At 37.9% G+C, this 22,332-nt stretch overlaps 1 protein-coding gene across 1 annotated transcript in view; it reads left to right on the forward strand.

The window, feature by feature from the left end:
- Positions 1–22,332, forward strand: part of GRID1 (glutamate ionotropic receptor delta type subunit 1) — a gene marked incomplete at both ends in the record, with an annotated part of 541,866 nt that overhangs the window by 477,619 nt on the left and 41,915 nt on the right. The window contains 4 exons of the mRNA XM_082309213.1: positions 8,512–8,613; positions 10,146–10,343; positions 12,367–12,691; positions 14,085–14,223. Coding sequence (XP_082165339.1) covers positions 8,512–8,613; positions 10,146–10,343; positions 12,367–12,691; positions 14,085–14,223 — 764 coding nt within the window. The remainder of the gene's footprint in view (positions 1–8,511; positions 8,614–10,145; positions 10,344–12,366; positions 12,692–14,084; positions 14,224–22,332) is intronic.

A 22,332-nucleotide genomic window follows, 5' to 3' on the forward strand; every position in this document is an offset into this window, starting at 1 on the left:
CATTTATGTCATAGAGCTCTACTATATGTAAAATAGTTGGGTTTTAATAATATGGCCATTACACTTAATTGAACTGAGCTTTGGCTAATGAAAAACATAAAGGAAACCACTTCCTCTCACATCAAAATATTTTATATTCTCTGCAATGAAGAACCATAAAAATAGTGGAGCAAGATACTGCTGAGTTATGCTAGGTAAGGTCAAAACTGTTGATTGCAGTGAACAGAATTTGTAGGGCAAGAGCTGAATAAATACTTTTATACAGGCTTCTAGAGAATGAAGAAAATTAATGCTGAAATACCTCTACCAAAGCCTCTGTTAGCAGTCCTCTGTACCCCTAAACCATCCCCATAGATCTGGGTTAGGTGTTGCAGTTTTTCCCCTCTAGGTTTTCCATATCTATTATGTAGAAATTATTGTAAATGACATGGAGAGAGAGACTCTATATCCTAGACTTTAATTACTCTCTGGATGATAGTGGTTTAATACTGTAATTGATTTTACATGGCAAAAACATGTTTCTGATACTAATTTGTATTTTATTATGATGTAATTTTTATCCCTTTTCATTGGGTTTGAGCCCTTTGAATTATTTTGAAATTTTTCTTCTTGAAAATTTTCTGCTTGTTATTATGCAACTTCTTGCTGAAGTACATTTTGTTTGCACAACTGGAGTTTTGTGTTTTCTTAAATAAGAATTTCACAGGACTATCCATGTGATAGTGACTCAGTTAATGCTACTCTTCTGTCTTAATTGTGAGCCAGTTCTCTTACACGGTTTGAAGGGCATTATGCTACTTCAAGGGCAGTCTTCATGTGGCATCTTAATCCTAGACATTTGCCATTTATCTCGCTGTGCTTTTCAGAAGAGCAGTGGTGTATATCTGTTTCCTTAGATATGTCAGTTCAGGTCAATTGCTCTTTCCTACTCAAATCCCTCCTTCAGTGTTCTTGAACTTTCTTTATTTTCTATTCTACGTCTATGCTCAATTAACTTTATATAAGTGTAACTCTCAGAATTCAATGATATTATGTATGTTTGCTAAGCTAAAGCACAATTTTAAGTGATTGTAGGCTGGGACCTTAAATTGCTCCTGTGCACTTTCTACATAGTTTCTCCCTGGCTGAGTTCTAGGAATGGCTTCATTTCAGCAGCGGGGAATGGATTTTTCTATTGGAGATTAAAATATTTGAGGTTTTCAAGTATTAAGGAATTATGTCATTCATCATAAAGACTAAACCAATTCCTTTGACCTTTGTGAATGATGGCCCCCTACTAGCCTTAAAAATGGTGACTAATCCACTCAGCTGTGGTGTGGCAAACTAGATCTCAGGCTAAACCTTGCACTCTGGGACTTGAATCAAGTTGTTCCACATTTGAGAAAAGTATCGTAATCACCTTTGGCTGGAAGCCAGCATTACGTGAAACACCAATTCAGTTCTGGTATCTCTGGTGAATTCAGGAACCACCAGACTGTTAGGCTGTTCTTTGATTTCCGTCATATATGCACTTACTCATATCCTGGATGTGCCAAACCTTTCATGTGAAATTTTTTTTTGTTTAGAAATATCCACACAAGCTCTGCGCTTTTCTCTATTTCTCATTTCACAGTCTTCATTGAGAATGAATAAATGCTTCTAGGAAATTGTTTGTATTTCATGTGAAAGGGTCTCTGTAGATTATTAGAAGTCAGCAGCAGTAGTTCTGTTGTCTTATATCTAGTTTTGTTTCTAATTTTCCTGTTTCTTAGTCATCATTATCTTAGATATTCACAGTTGCATCTTTTACTCTTTTTGTACAAACTGACTCCTCCACCCCAGTAGCAGTTGTCCTGTTCTCCCTTGATTTTCTTCCAGCATGCCTGAAGCATGTTCAGACAGATGCTAAACACAGTATTAAGACTGTATATTCTTCTCAGCTGTGTTGTGACTGCTCTCTGTGAAGTCTACACCATGAGACCTGTGGAGTCCAAAATCACACTGGTACTCTTGCAGCCGTACTGTATTACAAGCTCATCACCCATTTGCAGCTCACTTTCACCCCGCACAATTTATTAACATTCATTTCTGTGTTTGTTTCTTCAACTGAAGTATCTCTTTTTCTCATTTTTCCTTTTCATAAGTGTTTGCTTCTAGTTATGCAAGATGCATATTATTATTTCATGTCTGGGTTCTTACCACTCCCATTTATTTTTCTCACTGTTCTAGTCTGACATATTTGCAGCACTTCCCAGTTTTGAGATATCTTTGCATCTTAGACATTTTAATTTTAGTAATTTTCTATTTCCTGTTCCAAATCATTAAAAAAGTGATTAAGTAAATAAGATCTTAATATTGACTTACTCTAAGCCACCTCAAAAGGTCTCTCCTCATCTTAATACATCATTCTTTGTTGTTGCTTAGAAGCTAGTCTATAAATCATGTGATATTGTCTTTATTGAGGAAATTAATTCAAATTGTCCCAGGTGAGGTTTCACAAGACCCTGTATGAAACAAAAGTAAAATTCAGATACAAGTATATTGTCATCTTTGTTTCAGTTACCTATTAATTCTGCAGTACTATTGAAAAAGCAGTCAAGTTTGTCCAGAATGGCTTGTTCATCATAAGGTCTTGATGCCTAATGCTCATCTTCCTGTGATTTTCTAGAGGTTTTATTATCATTTATATAGCACCATAAATTTGCAAAACACTAAAATTAGAATAAGCTGCATTCTTCTCCCTGAAGATCTCATGTTCTTAAAGGCCCATTAAAGCAGCAACAGCCACATAAATGTGCTTCACTGACCTGCACAGAAAACCAGAGTCCTGTTGGACAAACAACAGTGGCATGGTAGCCACAGAGCCCTTCGCTACTTCTCCATTCTTTCTTACATTATATTGGCTAGTCATTGCCTTTAAAGGGCTTTATGTCTCAGGAGATGGATGATGCTGTTTGCTGAAGTATTGGGAATGGGAGAGAGCAGCTTTCCATGATCTCCCTGCCCTTCTTTGAACTTTTACCATGCAGATGCAATCCTTGTGTGGCCCTGTAATGGAAAACTGAGCTTTTTGAGTGTTGAACAGGATGTGATAAAATTTTGACCCAAGAGACTGAGAGTTTCTCTACCACTTAAGACTTAGTTTGCAACCCTCTGCTTCATAGTTTTAACAGGTTTTGGAGTTCTCAGTGGCTCTGTGGCTATGGGTGCATAGGTATTCCAAACCCAGTGTGGATGTTTGGAAGCAAGCTACATATTTAACACAAACAAATGCAGAATATCAGCATAGAATAAGCATATGGACATAGATGACTTGCAGGTATTTCGGTGCAAACAAGGTAAAGTTATGCTGGACCACAAAATATAGTTTAAATCAGTTCAGCTGCTGATCTTGTCCAGTATCTTATCCCTAATAATGATTAAAAGCTTATGCTTCAGAGTAGAAATTTTAGAATATTCCTAATAATTATGTAGCTGTTACAGAAATAAATTGTATCAGTGTTTGGATTTGCTTGCAAGTATGAGAATTGATACTTTTATATTTTCCTAATCCTGTTTTATGTAACTATGGATTATACAAATACAAATTCCAAAATGGTTTTTAAATTTTTCTTAATTATGATCCCATTTTTCAAATGAAAAGATTTTGGTACCTTCAAGGCACCTCCAGTTATAAAAAGGGAAATGATATTTCAGGGAATCCTGTCAGATCCTTAAGAATGACGCATAATCCAATGTGTGAATCCTACTAATACCTTGCTGTGAATGATACTGAATGACAGCAAATTCCCTAGATTACTGATATACTGCATTTAAAAAAGAACCCTGGCATAAATGTAGATATTTGCTTTACTTACTATTTAAATGGAGTTCCTTTTATTCCTTAGAACTGCAAGATAGGAGTGTCCAGTTTGGTCCATTTATTTAATGGGCCACTGCCTTATTTCATATTTGTCTCCTGTAAACATTCATTTTCTTGTTTACATATTGTTTGTTTGAGGTTTTTTTGATTATCAGGTTTGCTTAAAATCTGCTTTTGTAATGTTAAACGTTTCAGTAAGTGATTAGCCATATTGCAGGACTGGCAAAGGGAGTCAGAGGCCCCAACATCAAAATATACATACATGGTACAAGGACATCATATTTGACATATAATACGTTGACTTCAAGTTTAAGAAACAAGTTGTCATCAAAGTGAAATCCATTTCAATTCACTTTAATATAAAAGCATTATCAGATTGTGAGTGGCATAGATTAATTTATTTAACTCCATGCACAGAACAGCTTTCATATTCAGAGAAAACGTGCTCTGGGTTGATACAGGTGTCCCTGTCTCACGGCATGAGAACTGCCTGCCTCACTCTCTTCCATTTCTTGTCTGTTTAATTTGTTTGGATAGTGTAACCTTAGCTCCAAAGGAGTTACCAGACAAAAGTTTTCAGGTTTTAGTAAGATAGAAGATGCATGCTCTGGATTGATTATAGCCCTTTCAAACATTACTATACATTTATTGCTTTATTTCTTATGGGAATCCCATTTTCTGTGAAAAGTAGATCATGTTTAGGATGGCATCATACTTCAAATGGTGTTAGACAGCAGTGACATGCATTATTTGGATAGGAACTACCACATCATGAACTATAATAATGTAGATGATCTTATTCACTGTTGTGATATAAACATTAAATATTTACTTTTTATGCTAATGTCAGTTTTCAACTGTATCTACTACTAGTTTGGGATTATTTTCATCTCCATTCGTTTGGGCCTGAGACAGACATTTGCCATAGTCCAGTGGTGTGAGTGTTCACAGCAGAGTTAGGAAAACTAAATACAAGTTCCTGATTCAAGGAATAAGTAATTATTGTGCAGTAGAGCAGCATGAACATGCAGACCTTGCTGACAAACAGATGTGTAACAAATAACTGAGTTTATCACCAGTTTCATCTCCTAAAGGAAGTGGCATGCAGGCTCTCAATCTAATTGATCAAGTTCACAGGAGGCAGTAAATCTTGCAAATCAGTGCTTAATGCAGGCAGCCTTCATTTATTTGAGCAGAAGGATTGTCTGCCTCATTGTGCTGATGAGGGTCTTCACAATTCTGTGGAGCTGTTTCTGATATTCTCTGGTGTGAGTTTACCATGACATCTCAATATGATTTCCCCTGGGGAACTAATCGCTCAAGTAAGTGTTGGGCAGCCAGCAGCTGCATCATTAACAAAGTCATGAAACTCCTTTGTAGAATTTGGTTACTAATTTATTGATGGGAACTCAGGAATGCCAAAGTTACACTGACATCAAGTTTTCTTTGGAGGTCCTGACAGATATCAGTACCTTTCAGGATAAAATCCTGAACAGCAGGTTCACGAAGCATGCTTTTGATGACATCCTTTATCATTTGACATTCCGAGGTTGTCTGGCCATGTAATTGTTTCATTTGTGTGTTGACTATGTGTGTTTGGAGCTATACATTGCTTGTGGAGGTTGAAAACAATGTTAAAATTGTGACTTTCTCTCTCCAAGCCTTTCCTTGCAGTCCTGGTTGAAAATGCAGTAAATACTGATAAAGGTCAGAAGCATGTCTTGAGTCAGAATTTTCCAACAAATTACATTTTTGTCTGAATTTCACAGTTGTTTTCTCTGTTTTGTCTTTACTGAATGATTGAGCTTCTGATGTATGGCTAGAACTACAGGATTCCCAGCAATATGGCTATTTCAGAAAGAGAAGCTAGGAAAGTTTAAGTTGAAAACCTTGAATAAAGTAGCTGTTTTCAAAACTTGAATTCCCATGACCCAATAAGTTGAGAATCAAAAAAAAAAACCCACCCAGACTGCCATTAAATATATGTTTCAGAGACCATTGATTTTTGAAAGACATCCTGCAAGTGCTGATTCTGCAAGCAGTTGTTTGTTATAATCAGATCTAAAAGCCCTTTATCTCCTACCAACTGATGGCTGTGCTATAACCTTTGGCTTCAGACTTCTGGTAGGAACATGGTACATATTTCTACAAAGAATGAAATTCTAACTGCCTTATCAAATAACAGCAGTACTCATTGTGTTTAACAGTGCTGGAAATTAGTTTCTCGGGCACTGATCTCGACAGGTCAGCTGTCACAAATTGGTAGACGTATCTGTAAATACATCGGTCCTAAAACTAAAATTCTGTCTGCAAGAAGTGGAACTTAAAATTGGCACACTTCTGAACAAATGAAATGTTCTGAAGCACAAGGATGCACAGGAAAAAAAAACTGTCTGGAAAAGGCTTTCCTCATGTTCCATTTATCAACTTTATCTGCATAGCTTGTGTCTCCATAGAGAACACTATGGAGTTCTGTGCTGAAGTGGAATATGCTCCTCCTGCTTGCACCTACCCCTGCTGCGTAAAAGAGGACTCTTTGTCTCTCTCCTTTTGAATAAAAGGAATAAATTTATGTTTTTGCACTGGCATGTTTCCAGCTCCTTTTATGATTTCTTAGTGTTAACACAGAATGCAAAATGTACAGTATTCAAAAAGGCTAAGGCCTTGATATGAAATCAGATAAGAGTTTTTGAAAAGAAAAGGAATGGGAGAAGGAATTTAAATGTCAGTCCACCAGTGGTGAAGTAATAAATGAATGTGTTACGTTTCCCATTTTTTAATAAATATTTAATCATCGTCTGCAGATTGTACAAGCCATTTCGGCCAAAACCTTCCATTTGTCTTTATCATATACTTACTGCATAGGACAGCCAAAGAAGGCTTAGACAGTAAACTTTCTTTACAGGTTTGAGATGCAATATATACCATATGCACCTATACTGGTCTTTGAAGTCTGTTGAACCATATTGATTTATGACAGCTGACAAATTGGTCGATTTTGTTTGGCAATAGCAAAAGCTAAGAAACATCTGGACATATTTCAGAGCAAGCATCTACATTTGAATTTAAAAGATACCATAGCTATAGTTATCTACCTGTATTGCTGCAGACACTTTTATGTACAGAAGCTCATCTGTCACTCCAAACTGGCATCACAGAGGGAGAGTTCTCAATCTGAGATATTTAGCTTTCAGGAGTGTCATTAGAAAGCTGAATATTATTCAGCCATTCTCCTCCTCCATCCTCCAGGTCAGCTGGATAAAAGGAGGTGTAGCTTAATTCTTTCCTCTCCTGTGTCACCTTTGAAGATTTAGTGACTATAGAATAATTTTCATCAGCTGTGATAGTTATGATGGCTTGAATATTCACTGGATATCCTGTTCTTTTCTAGTTCCCTATTTATTAGTTTAGTGCAACAAAACAAAAATAAAACTATACAGATCTCTCCCATGACATTTTATTTGTTGGTTTGATTTTTGAGGCTTTAGGATAAAACTGAAGTCATAGAAATAAATCATGTAGGACATCTAGCCATAGGCATTTTCAGTGAAATAAGTTCTTTCCAAGGTTTTGACTTGTTACATGAAAATTAGCTTCTGGCAGGAAGAAGCCACATTTCACAGATCTTGGACTATGTTTAATTTCTACAGGGCATGCCTTCAGCTAACAACACTGCTTCCACATATGTGAGCATAGTATTGGTGTTTAAGAGTAGAGATGAGAAAAAAAGGAGGAAACAGTTCCTACTTGATACTATTTATGACTCTTCTGAACAAAATGACACCATGGATTCTGTTTGAAGACAAAAGGAGTGTCTGACTGCTGCTGCTGCTGAAAAGCATATTTAGTTTGAATAATCCAAAGGTCACTTAAGACTGACTTTTCTGTTGGACTTATTCTATTGAATTTTACTGCATTTCTCTTCAGAAAATGCAGTAAAATTGATTTTTTAAGTGATACATTTAATTGAAAAATAAAATATTTAGATGTAATGTTCCACGGAAATATCATGAAAACATGCATCCAGGTACATCTAGCAAATGCATGAAGTACTGGTAGGTATGAGATATTTGATCACCAGGAGCCTGGGAACTTGAGAGGCTGTCATTGTTTTACTGATGAGGTAGAAGTAGGGCATGAAGAAAGAAAGTAGGACTTAAGATAGGATCTGAAGAAAGCCCGAGAGAAGGGAAGACAGTTTGACACTATAGAATCTGTGTCAAGAATTTATGACCATCAGTGAACAAGAATGTTATGCAGCAGGAAAAAAGGTCAGTCTTTGATAAGCAGTAGGGAATGATTTGAAAAGTAGGAGGGGATCTGTGCAGAAAGGGAAATGTGGGATAGTGAGACCACAGATAATCCTGAAGACTGCTGGACTTATTGGAGAGAAACGTCATATCAGTGATCTAAGTGAAATAATATGACAAATCCTAGAGATAATGGAGCAGTTATGTTACAGGCATTGATAAAAATGCATTCAGGCAAGGTACTTGTTTATGTCTGTCCTCCGAATCTCACTAATTCTGATTCTGTGTCAAAAACCACACACTTCTCTTATCCTCTCTATATCAGTTCTGGATTCGGTCAAGCTACTGTTAAATGTTTATGTAAATGCTGAAAGATTTCTTCCTAACAGTCCTTCAGACTCACTGTACTTTCTGTTCTAGTTGGCAACGTGGGACTCTGAGAAAGGACTGAATGGTAGTCTGCAAGAACGACGTCTGGGCAATGACTTACAAGGACTGACGCTCAAAGTGGTGACTGTCTTGGTATGATCCTATTTGAGTTTAGGAAATGAATGCTCAAAATAAAAAGAATCTGACTGAGTATTTTGGGCACTTCCCTCAGTATTTTTCCCTATCATTTTCAGTTCTGTATTTTTAGATGATCAGTTACATAAGCAAGGAAGCTAGATGATGGTCTTCTATTATTTTATGTGAAGCTGTGCACTGTCAGAGATACAGAGCATTTGTTTGTTTGCTTATGCTGTTTTTCTGCATTGTAACTCCTATTGGGCATGGAACCAGCCCAGGGCCTGAGTGCACAGGGGTGCTTTCCAGATACTGTACTCTAACTAGGATATGCAGTTTCCAGCATTTCATGGATTTTAAGATCAGATGGGCCAATTATGATAATCTAATCTTGGCTCTTGTACACTGCAGGCTGTAAAATTTAATCAAGTGTTTCCTCCATCAAGCTAATAAATTCCCATTGAGATAAACTATATCTTTTAGAAAGGCATAGTCTTTCCAAAAAATCATTACGCTTTTGGGACTACTGTCTGTTAGTATCCGGAGTGGTAGCAGAGCTCCTGTCAGCTAAGTACTAAATTAGGGGCAAATTAGGGCTTGAATGCATTCCTGCCTAAAAAATTGTAGTTTGCAGCTTGCAGAATGTTGTGTCTTTTTGTGATTTTTATTTCTCTTTTTCTGGATCATGTTACAAATAGGAAGTACCACATAAGATCATTAAGGCACTCTTCTCAGCCCACAGTTTTCTTTCCTCTGTCTGGTGACAGGCAAGGTTATGCTGTAGCTTATGTGTGAGGTGAGCAGATCCCTTCCATGAGAATGTCAGTACCAGGTTGCAAAGGTGACCAACTGCGATGGCTGCGCCACCGGCAGACCCTGCATTCCCCCACAGGAGAGCCCATGCCTGACAGAAAACATACCACAAAATGCTGCATTTTCTTGGTCCCGAAACATACTTTAATATAAAATACTCCAGGAACCAGTAACCATGAAGGTTATTCTTTGACTTTTAAAACTTCTAAATATTCACAAAATGCAGCATTTTTAGCTCTTGTTTCAGTATGTCTCCTGGATAAAAGTTTAATTATTGTCTGTAAAAGAGGGTTTTCTAAATCTGATATGCTCCGAGATAGATGGACAGTAGTATTGTTCCTATCTAGGACCCATGTGCTTAACTTAACATCTAAGGTAGGTATCTGTACCCTGTTTATAGTCAGTGAAAAGAAGCAGGTACTTCAGAGAGCAATTCATCCTGCGGACACCAGGAAACCGCTAGAGGGGGTTGAGTTGTCCTCTGGAGTCTCTGCCTCTTCTCATGAACTGTGGAAAACCCAAGGCCGTGGACAGGACTCAGGTGCTGAAGCACTGGTGTCTGGTTGGGATGCCTCATAGTATCCCAACTGGCCTACAGTTTTTGCCTCAGAAGGTTATGAGTGTCTCAAAATCTGTGCCAAGTTGTTCAGATTTAACTCAGGAAACATCCTTTTCCAAAGAGAAGCAAACTAAAAAAACTGTTTCAAGTTTCAGTTAAGATATTGTTTTGTTCTCAGGAAGAACCTTTTGTGATGGTGGCGGAGAACATACTTGGACAACCAAAACGATATAAAGGATTTTCCATTGACGTCCTGGATGCACTTGCCAAGAATCTTGGCTTCAAGTATGAGATATATCAAGCTCCTGACGGCAAATATGGACAGCAGCTTCAAAACAGCTCCTGGAATGGCATGATTGGAGAACTCATTAACAAGGTACACAGAGAAGAAGCTGCATTAAAAAAAAAAAAAAAAAAAAAAAAAAAAAAGACTCTTTGGAGTAAACTGTCAGAGCTTTGTAAGGGGGTTGTTTAAACTCTCCCTTTCCTTCATTCCAAATTATAAGAGAATGAAATAGGATGAAAGCAGCAGTGCAGAACACTTCTGAGCTACGGGTGGTTTGAGTGTGGTTTAAACTGTGCAATTCAAGACCCTGTACACAGGAGAGGAACTAGAGAGTCTGTTATTCTATTTACTCCCAACTGTTCGCAACGCAAATTATATCAGTGTAAATCTGTGTGTTTACATAGTTGTAAGAATAAGGAGAGGACATGTATGTGTGTGTGAATGAATGACTACAAAAAAGAGCAAAAAACATGTATTCTTCTTAAAACATTAATTACTATTATTTTAATTTGTGTCATTATGTCTTTGCTACTTGTTTGTAGGTATGACTATATTTGGGTCACTTTATGGCAATGTGTTTGATAATGATCAACTGTTTGACTCCAAGACAGGAAAAGTGTCCCTAGTAATATACCATAAAGAAGTGTTTTGAAGTACCAGAATTTAAACTGATCTAAAGATTATTTGTTCATTTAAAACAGAGAGGACCAAATTTCTTTTCTTAATTGCAGTCTTGCAAATCAGGAATAAGTTAATTGAAGTCCATTGAAGTAAATGGGGAAAGTCCATAGCTTAGAATCTCCTGGAGAATGAAATTAGACAGTATTTTGTTCATGCTCTCGCTATTTGACATGGGACAAATGTTAATCAAGAAGTAGAATCAAAGGAATTAATATTCCATGTTGCTGCACTTTGTAGAAAAGGTTACTCTTCTGCAGTGGAGTTATTATTGAAAGTGAAGGCTTTCTCATTATCTAGTAAGTAGGCAGCTCAGCATCTGGTAAGTAGATGTTTAGGAAGAAGTAGAAGCAATTAAATCAATAGCAAATGTGTGTATGATAATGTGATATTCTTGGTTGGTGCTAGAAAATATAAAGAATTTTTTACTTATTTTGCATTGACATAAGCTGTTTGAATTTCATTGATTTGAAAATGTGGTAAGAAATTCTGTTAATTTTTTGGAAATTGCTTTCTTTGAAGCAACAAAGTATCTATTATGGTATTTTTTAAATGGTATTTCTGCTACTAGCTTTTCCACTGACTCCAAAGGATTTCAAAGCAGACCTCCCTCACCTAAATTTGCTTTACTTTCCTAATAAAATGTAGAGATAGGAAAGAAAAAGTACATTCTATTTTTTGAATAGAACTGTTTTTATTAGGATGGAAAAATATTCAAAATCTAATTGTAGCTCTATAAAAGCTTTGGGAATCTTACTTATTAACACCTGTTTTATCTTTCATTGAATTTGCGTACTCTTTAAGGACCCTCTACACGTACAACCTACTTGCTTTACATGTTGAGGTCCAAGCAGTTTCAGGAGCTAAGTTCCCTTTGGTGCATTCTTCCAGTTACTAGTTTTTGCTATCACTTTATTCATAGTAAAAAACCAAACAGAATCTTCCCCCCAGTTGTCATATGAAATCACTTCATGAATATGGGCAGTTGGCAACTCTGCAGGGAGAACAACAAACATTAGCTCTTCACACCCTGCTATGAAACACACAAGCTATATAAACGGTGTTTCTTTCTTATTGCTTGCAGCACACCAGGTTAATATGGTTTGGAGTTTTAGGTGTCCTTTGGAAAACAAGTGAGGGATAAAGGTTAAATAAATTGCACTCATTCCGGAGTGGAGTCAGGGTGATGCTTTTTGTTCTACAATACTTTGACAGGGTATGTTTCACTATTTTGCTTTAGACAAGTGCAATTAATTAGCGTTCAAATGATTCTGGTTTTATTTTTAGACAATTTATTTTGATTTGTCTAAATGTGTTAAATTATAGAAAGAAATGCATGGAGTCACTTGGTTCTTAAAAAGCTTCTCCTTAAGGCTCACGCTGGCAGAATTGATGGTGAAAGGAAGAGATCTGATCTGTTGCGTTTGTCTCGCAGAGAGCAGACCTAGCCATCTCAGCCATCACTATAACACCAGAACGAGAGAGTGTTGTGGACTTCAGCAAGCGGTACATGGACTATTCCGTGGGGATCTTAATCAAAAAGCCTGAAGAAAAAATCAACATCTTCTCTCTCTTTGCTCCTTTCGACTTTGCGGTGTGGGCTTGCATTGCTGCAGCCATCCCTATAGTTGGTGTCTTGATATTTGTCTTGAACCGCATCCAGGCAGTCAGGGCGCAGAACGCTTCCCAGCCGAGCCCTTCTGCTTCCTCCACTCTCCACAGTGCCATCTGGGTCGTGTACGGCGCCTTTGTTCAGCAAGGTACTTACTCTCTTATAAACACCACTGATGGATGTTCAGAAATGTTCTGCCTTGGGTAAAGCTGGTCAGGACATTTTAGTCTTGGCCAGAATGGTCTAAAGATGAAACAGAAGGCTCATATGGGGAGGTAATATGTTTTATTAGCCCAGCTGATGAAAAGTGGGATGAGGTAGGTAAGTTTGGGGGGTTATATTCTGCTTTTCTGTCTCTCAGTAAGTCCAGAAAAAACATTTCATGCATGCTTTTCCACTTTGTGAAAGTTATCACATGACAAATAAACTACAGAGCTGCTTGGTGTGGAATTACAACACTTCTCCAACTCTGAAACTGGTACCTTTTCTAGGTGTTTAATATAATTTTAGAAATGTATATGTTTTTGAACTAATGTGAGACAGGTTACCTTTTGGTTCTTTGAACTGAATAGGAAAATGATTTGTAGTCATGTAACTAACTTTACACTCTCAGGAATCTCTAGGCATAGGACTAATCCTTTTGAATTAAGTAGGATTGCTACCATTAACAAAGTTACTTTTGTAAATATTTGTTTGTAAAATCTGCCCACACAGTTTTTGTCCCATATCTATAATGTTAGTGCTATTCTTGGAAGGCAGGTTTTGTTGAATGCCAACATATAGGTATGTTAACTTCTTTCTACATTTTTTTTCATTGTGATTAGAAGTTTATAAAGCTTCAGCTTGAAAATCCTTACTATTGCTATGAAACTTTGTCCTTCATCTCATTAAGGTGGCATCCCTGATGTGTTTAAGTACAGTAAGACATAATCAGCACAAACATATGCTGAATTGACTTGCACCAGCTGTACGATAAGGTTTGGTCTCCAACAATGTTCAGGCATAACTGTGCTTGAAGCCTGCTAGAGAGAAATCTTCACATTTGAAATGTTGTAAAGAGTAACAAGTAAGGACACTAATGCTTCAGCCTTTGCAGATTTAAATACAGCACAGATAGCACACAAACCATTGGACAGTTTTGTGGTTTTTTTCCAAATCTAAAATGGTCATTGAAAACAGAATATTACTATATTCTGAACACTAATGATTTAATTCCTGCAAATTAGTTGTGCTTCACCATTAAACTTTCTTTATTTAGAATATTTTTTATGTTCTGTAGATTTGACCCTCAATAATTCCCAAGGGAAATATTTTGAAAGATTATTTTCTAGAACAGTATCCAGGGCAAGAGGCTGACCGGAGAAAAGGTAAATTATCAGTCTTAACAGAAGCAGTGCTTTTCTCACAGTGAAGGGGCGGCCTGGAGGGGAAGCAGAAATGCAGAGAGGTAGCTCCAACAAAGTTTAATATAACAGGACACACAGAAGGTGATCGTAAGTGGAAGCTGCTGAGAGACCCTCATTTTCTCTGTTTGTTTGCAGGGGGGGAATCTACTGTCAATTCTGTGGCTATGCGCATTGTAATGGGAAGCTGGTGGCTCTTCACTCTTATCGTGTGCTCTTCCTACACAGCGAACTTAGCAGCATTTCTCACAGTATCAAGAATGGATAATCCTGTAAGGTAAGAGCCTCTTCTTAAGATCAAGCCAGAAACCTGGATTTCACAGAAAGGTATTATCCATTTGAGCACTCATTCTTGCAAGGAGGAGATAACTTTCTAATAAAATACTCTGCTTATTTGCAGTGGCTGCTTTTCTCTTAACCCTCCTTCTCCTTCACTCCTACAACCCCCAAGCAGTTTTGACAGGTGCATGGAGGGGACAATGGCACTTTAATTGTGTATTTTTCCAGATGAGATATCTTTCATGTTTATATGTATTTTGCTTAACTAGAGCTCTCACTGCTTCAGCTGTCTTTATTTCTTTGCTGAACATCAGATGGAACTGTCACCTCTAGGGAACTATGTAACATTTCATTTCTCACCTTCAATGTGTAATTTTATGTTCTCAATATTTTGATATACACTGTTTTTTATACTGTTATTTGCATGTAAGGTAATATAGGTGATCTTTTAAAATATAAATGGCCGAAATATAAATGCCCAGATTCAGTGGCATTATTTGCAGAAAAAGCTTCTTCTCAAGAAGGAAAAGATAACCGAACCTGACTCCAGGATAATAGATGTAATATAGCAGTTGTTTTATTAAATTTATATACAATTCTCTACAGTTGTGTTGGCAATATTGTGATGATGAATTACAGCTTCTGTAACAAACCCAATTTATCTTGCACCTTTGACTTCTCTCCCCTGCCGTTTGCCTACTAATCCATACCCAATGAGAATATTTTCAATACACCCGACCTCTGAGCAGCTCCAGATTGCTGCTGGTTGTTTGGTGGCAATTTGTGTGTGTGTGTGTAATTTGTTTTTCTTCAGAAAATTTAAAGGCTAAAGAACGTTTTCAATTTTTCTCTCAAAACACGGACAAAACTTCCAACTTCACACTGTCATGGCGTACTGGAAGGGCCGTTGATCTTCCATGGTCAATGTTGACAGGATTAGAGCCTGGTATCTCATGTTTGGTCTGATGGTGACGGAGTGGAGAGGTGGCCAGAGGACAGGCAGTGCGACACAGGCTCTCCTCCTAGAAAATGCTGAGCCAAGGATTTTAGGTGCTAGAGAGCGACACAGTTACTCTGTTGGTCTCACTTGGGGTTGCACTGGGAAAACTGGGACTGTAATCTTTGTGCTCAGCTCCTGAAACAGAGGCATTGGCACTTAGGTGAGGCCGGCACTCAAAAAAGCTACTTTGGCCTTCTCTGTGGTATCTGCACAGAAGGACATAAATAAGTGTCTTTCTCATAAACATGAGTTTAACAGTATTTCCAATTTTTAACTGCCATTGTGTACTTGCAGGTAATGTAATGCTTTGTATGGATATAGTGTTATAATAACAATCCCAGCCCAAAACGATAAAAAGTTTTGGTTTTAAATTAATTTTCTGTTAGTTTGGCCAAAATAAATGGGTTTTAACAGTTAATAGAAATAAGAACTGCAAGTAATTTCTGGAGATAACATGAGAAACTGAACAGAATATAACTACCGCAGAGTATGTGTGAGGCCTGGCTGTAATGGGAATAAGGTTAAGCTCAATGAATAAGTTGCTCTTGAAACGCAAGAGAGAAATAGTTATCTGGAATAATGATCTTCTCAAAAATTTCTGAAAGTTCTAGTTCCTTCATGGCAGAAAAGATTGTTTGCTTGGTGTACTGAGCACCTCCCAAAACTCAGCAAAGTTCAGAGGAGGACAAAAGTTGGGTTGAAATGCAGTGAGCGATCTGCAAAAAGAGACACAGGTTTAAGAGCAGAACTACGAATTATTAGAGGAGGCCTTTGAGGCTGAGGTATTACAACATTTACCAGTGGCTTTGATTCCCCTTCTTATTAAAATGAAAGGACATTGCTAAGAATCTTGAGGGAGGGGGAGACAATTTTGGGATAAAGGAGCTGCTTGGCATTGTTTTGGAACTTTAGAGTCCAGATGACACTTTTCAGGTTCCCAATATCACATCCCCCTGTACAAGGTGAGGATACAGAAGGAAGAAAGCACTCTCCTGTGATCTGCAAATGCCAGCAGAATAATTCAGGTGCCAAACCAGAAATATCTAGAGTAATTTAAGTTGCCATAAGGTTCACTGCCTGTGCTCCAGCTACTTGGCTATACGGGCAGCTATCTGTATTAGGTGTTGTCAGCTACCATGTGGATTATTCATGTTGTCTGGGGTGTCTAAAGTGGTCCCGGATGCTTTGGCTTAGGCATCCAAATCATTCCCCAAATAATCTGAAATGATAGCTGTCAGAAAACTCTTTGATTTGATCACTGGTTGGCATAACCGAGCCAGTTAAGGGACTTGCTTGTCTTGGCTTGCCTATGGCTATTTTACAAGGTTTGCAGAATGTCCCTGAGATCCTGCTACTCGGGGGGAGAGAGAGAGAGAGATCTGGACTAAACCTTCTCATTGAAAACTGCTAGTGCCTTAGGAGAGAGGGAGTGGGGTAAAGAAATAGGTTCTCTGGAAACTCTGTTGAGCCTTCATCCATTTCTAAGCTATGATGAAGATATTTTCATGTCCCCACTCTTTAGCAGAAACATCTTATAAAATGTTGTGTCAGATTTAGAACAAATATTTTTCCTGAGAAAGTAAATTACTGCCTTATATGAATGCATTGTGGACCGGTGTCTCAGCTCCCCGCAGTACTTAGCTTCAGCATCGTATGATGTGGAGTGACTATTTTTGCCTTTCTAAATTTGCCACTCAGCTTGCCCGCATTATATCTTTTATGGACCCAGAAAGGAATACTTTTTTTCCATTCCAAAGGAATCAATTTTTCCCACCTAAGGAGACACAATGAATTATAGCTGAAAACTTGCTCACCAAATCCATCTGTGTATAGTTCCATTGTTAAGAAACCAACCCCCTATGCTCTCAGTAAATGTGTGCTGTTATCTCTCCCTCCATAGGAAAGTCCTCTAGTGTTCAGTACTGCTGCTGCTAAATTGCCAGCAGGAGAGAAAATAGTATTATGGTGCTGCAGTAGCTGCAACATAGTTAAGATTTTCATTACAAGACTGATTTTCTTCCCAAGCCCCCTCCAAAATGCCTAATAAAAGTTGTTTCAGCATCAAATTTGGCATGTGTGGTCTGTGACTAGCAGAATAGGAGTATGTTTGATTGAATAACGAGGTGTCAATCAACCCAGTGATCCTTACCTCCACAATTTCACTGCAAAACAAGTGTGTCATAGAAATCATAAATGATATTTATTAGAAGGGGCTTCATGAGACATTCACTGAAGCAAAGCTGAACTGTTGGAAGGCAGATTTTTAGAATTAGCACGTCAGATGAAAGCCTGTGGATGAAGGAATAAGTTTTTTTAAATCTGGTATTGGCAAATCTCAGAAGACTTTTCCACCCTGCCATGAGTTTCAGGGACTGCCTGTGGCTTGCAGAGAGGTGACATACCCAGAGCAGGAGGCAGAGCAGAAAGCAGTTTTGATATGCTGCCTGTATTTCTGTATTTCCTGACAGAGACTTCCTAAAGCCGAAATGGGTTCCCAAGTGCTGTGCTGTCCAGGTGCCCAGATCCCATGTAAGAAACATGCCTATCTTGGAAAGAACAAAAATCCTTTCCCCCGATTTTCCCAAACCCTCAAGAGCTTTATCACAAGCGTGATAACAGGGAGAGGCACTGGCTTTCTGGTCTGGCACAGCTGCATGTGCTGCCTTGCTCCTCACACGTCCCATGTGCCCATCACTCATCCCACTGTGACAGGGTGGTGGGGAGGGTCAGAACATGGCATTTGAGACCCACATCAAAACCTCTGACCCTTCAGGAGATTGAGGATAGCAGAAAATAGTGTGAATCTTCCCCAGCTGTCTTCCATTTTCCAGTTGCTACTGGTTGGTACTTCTGCACTCCTTTGCTCTTTTAATACTGCTTGTCTGAATCCTCTGTCTAAATTACCTCTTGTGCTCTTCTCATCTTCTCTCTGCCCCAACCTCACAACAAGGGAACAAAGGCAATGTAGTGGTTACCTCACAATTCCTGTGTTCATGGAGATTCACAGGCAGGGCAGTGAACCATCAAGCAGATTTTCTGACTGCATGGGGACAAAGGAGCAAAATGTTACCCAGTTCCAAAAGAGAAGGTATTTTTCGCAAATGTGCTGGTGGCAACCACTTTGGAGCTCAGGATAAGAGGCCGTGATCCATGTTCTAACTTTGTAAATTAGCAATTCTTAATTTTTGTTTTTAACTAGAAATCTAGGTAATGTTTAGAGCCTGTGCTAATCCTTGACAAACTTGTTTAAACCCATATAATTTGCATTTATTATTCTAATATTTGCCTTCAGAACTGTATGCAGCTGAGAAGTCTTCTAATGGATCAGTCTGCCAAGTAAGGGCTGAATTATTACATGAGAGTTTGTTCTTTCTTTTGTCTTATTACGATTTCAAGCAGCCCTTGGATCTGCTGTCTGACCTTCCATTTGTAATTATGAGTTTAATTAGCAGTGACTTAACTTCCAGTTTCATTTCTTGTTAACAAGCAGACTACATGCAGTTCAGTAGCTGCACAGATATTCTGAAGCTCAGGTTTAGGAGAGCTTTTCTGACAAGAGGTTAAGAATCATGCAGGAAAAATAGGACATAAAAAAGTAGGCTATTTGCAAATTCAAAAGAGCTTAAATTTAAGATTTTTTCAAATTGATCCTTAACATTTGCACATGCTATGGATGTTTTGAAAGGCATCTGTATATATGCATTCATGGACTGCCTACAAATGCACGTTAGCTCTGCTTTTAAGTTCACAGCTGTTGTTTCATGATTTGAGATTTCCTTATTTGCATTTTAATCCCCAAATTTCATGTGTTTTGGTGACAGCTGAAGATTTACTGCAGCTTAGTTGGGGTAATAGTCTGGCACTTGGAAGACTTGGGTACAAATTCTTTTTCTACCACAAGCTTTGTTTGATCTTGGCAAGCTTAGCCTTCTCTCTGTTTCAGTTCCCTTTCTGTACAACAGAGTAACAATTTTTTTCATATCTTATATGACAAGTTGTCAGTTTAGCTGCTCTAAAGATGATGGTGAGAAATGACCATATTATAATAGCTCTGCAGGTATCAAAAAACCATAGATTTTCTGTGTTGCATACAAAACAGAAACAATCTCAAAATGTTTTAAAAGAAAATGAGGAAAGTATTTTGAAGATGCCAGCTAGAGGGAAATGAACAAAGGTTTCATCTGCTGTAGTTAAGTGGATTTGATAGGGTTCGTAGCAAGAATCTCACAGGGATCTCTCTGTATTTGCAGTGATTTTGGCTTGAAAATCCTTGTGTTTGAAAACAACCTTTCTGTTGTTAATATCATATGTGGCTTTCTAAATATTTCATTGGATTTTCTTTTGTTATGTTTAATTTTGTTATGTTCAATTTGTACTATGTTTTGCAGTGTCTGTGTAGCACCTCAGGCACGTTGACAGGAGGCATGTATGAATGAGCATGATAAAAAATAATTATTGTGATTATTATTTAAGGCCTGTGAGCAAAAGCTTCAATCATTAAATAACTAGATTAAGTTCATCCATAAAAATGAAGGCTAAAAAAGAGTGTAAGAAAGATGCAAGTGAATGAGCAAGGACAAAAACTCAAAACTTTTTTTTTTCTTTCCAGAACATTCCCTGTTTAGACCACATGGAATAAATGCCATGGGAAATGCTCTGCAAGTTATGCAGAAGGGCAGCAGTGCTCAAGGGCAGAGCTTGCCAGCCATTTGCCTTCAGGCACTGTTCAGAACAAGACACTGTGTTGTTGCCAGTGCTAGAACCCCCATTGTCTATCTTTCCATTTCACTTTCTTTCATGGTGTTGCCCAGTGGGTGCTTCTGGGAAACCCAGGGCTTCACAAAGTCTGGAGCCTTTTAAAAGCTTTCTGAATGTTGGCATATGCCTTTCAACTGTGGTTTAAAATGGATCCTAATTACTCCTGTAATTGAGCAAGCAGGCAAGCATATAAGTGCAAATATTTCCCAAGGACATTTTTCTGGGAAAAATAAGAATGCACAGCTGAAAATAAAGCTTGCATTCCATCTCTGCAGTTGCCATTATAAAAATGTGGCATATATTGGAGATCAATGGAAAACCAACAGATTTGTGATTCCACACCCTCTTCAATTCTACTTTTACAACACCTATATCGTAGCATCTCTTCATTTGTTCTTGTTACTGGGAAGTTCTGTGACTTAAGTGGGTTGAGGTATTAACATTCAGATTCACGTACAGTTTAGAGAACAAAATGATTTGGATATGACGTTAGCAAAATCTACCATCTGTGCAGGTAATAAAATGATTTTTTAATTATTTTTTTCTTTTGCTTTGGAAGATTTTTGTGAAAATCGAGCAAGAGCAGCAACCCTCATGACAGGCCATCAAAATGTACATGGATTGGTTCAAATCTGAGATTTGATACACAGTCTCTTCTCAGTTCAGATTGAGTCACCTTTTAAGTCAGAATTTCTCATGTTAATATAGGTTATTCATTGGCTGTCCATAGAGTAGAGTAGCTGTATGCTTTCTGCATACATTGAATCTTGTTGGCCCCTGACTTCAGCCTTCTTTGTTGTAGTATGTGGTTTCTTTTTATTACAAGGATGGTACCTATGGCTTATTTTGTTGGGTTTTATTTTCTATTTGACTCCTAAGGGATAAACAATACAAAATGCAGTAACAGAAGATTTTTGCCAAATAGGATATTTATATTTCTACTGTTTTTCTCTAAAGAAGCTGATTTAATGTCTTATATGAACTGATAATGAAATTTAATATAACAGGATATTAAAAAGGCAAAATAATGATCACTACAGCAATTCAAACAGAGACGGCCTTAAAGCTTCAGACATCTCCTAACTGCAAAGACTACCTCAGCCCACCATTTTTTAAGGACAAAAACAGGAGTAAGAAGAAAACTTCACGATGAATTCTGTTTTGGAAATGGATTCTGGGTGTGGAACAACCATTAAAGCAGGCTTGCCAGTGTGCTCAAGTATTTGAGTTTCACTCCTGCAAATGCACTAGTATTTTTTCCATTATATCAGATAGATATTTATTTGACCTACAATGCAGAATTACCTAACTGCTTTTTGCATGTTAATATACTATTCCATGTGTTTGCCTGCTGGCCATGCTTGCTATTCTTTTGGACAGACAGATACCGTTACATGCTCCTATGGTACCTATCTTTGTCAGAAGAGTATTTAAACAAAGACCCTCAATGTGGGAAGCCAGGTAGAACCTGAAAAAAATATAAATATTGTCATGACACTTGCTAGTGAAACAGCTGTCTGGAAGAAACAAAACAAAACACCTGTAAATTTACTTATATTTTATACTATTCATTTATGCTGGTCAGAGTCATTAGTGTAACAATGGGCTCTATTATAAAAGCCATGCCGATTGTCCTGTTATAGGGTAATATAGTGCATATTTCTGCATAGGTTTCCAAATCATTCAGAGTTGGAAGGTCTCTCTGAAAGAAACCCTGCAGCCAGAACAATGAAGTAAATTGCATTTGCAAAACTACCAGTAATTAGTAAGCACTTTATCACAGTAAGTTACTTCCTGTGAAACAATGAGATGAAGTTGAAAGTAGGTGTACCTACTTGTAAGAAGGGAAAGCTGTACCTGTTGGCTTACTTGGTGTCAGCTCAGACAGGACATACATGAGCTTCCAACTCTGTTAATCTGTTGCGTGTTTTGGAAAATGCTTAATTTGCTCAGGTAGAAAAAAAAAGTCTCCTCATCTTGCACAATTCCTCACCAACATCTCCATGAGAGCAGTAGTTCTGTCATTCTCGTACCATGGCTGTTCAGCACCAGAATTTTCCACCCTCCTGGCAAAAAAATTAATTTTCCCACCTTCTGTTCATTGCCATATATTCAATGTCAGCAGGACGACTGCGAGTATAAAGAACCTGCACTGAATTGTTTATTTCTTTAGATTATTTTGGATGGAGGGAGGAGAGGGGAAAGAAGGGAAATTTCCAGCAGGAGCAGAGGAAAAATGCTTGCCCAGCCATCCTCCCGGAGTAGTGGTTGGTTGGTTAACACTGACCAGTGTCACCATGCTATGGCCCATCCTGTGCTCTGCTTAGATGATCTGCCTTTCACATTGCA

Source organism: Platalea leucorodia, assembly GCF_965183815.1.
Source record: "Platalea leucorodia genome assembly, chromosome: 4".
Lineage (NCBI taxonomy): Eukaryota > Metazoa > Chordata > Aves > Pelecaniformes > Threskiornithidae > Platalea > Platalea leucorodia.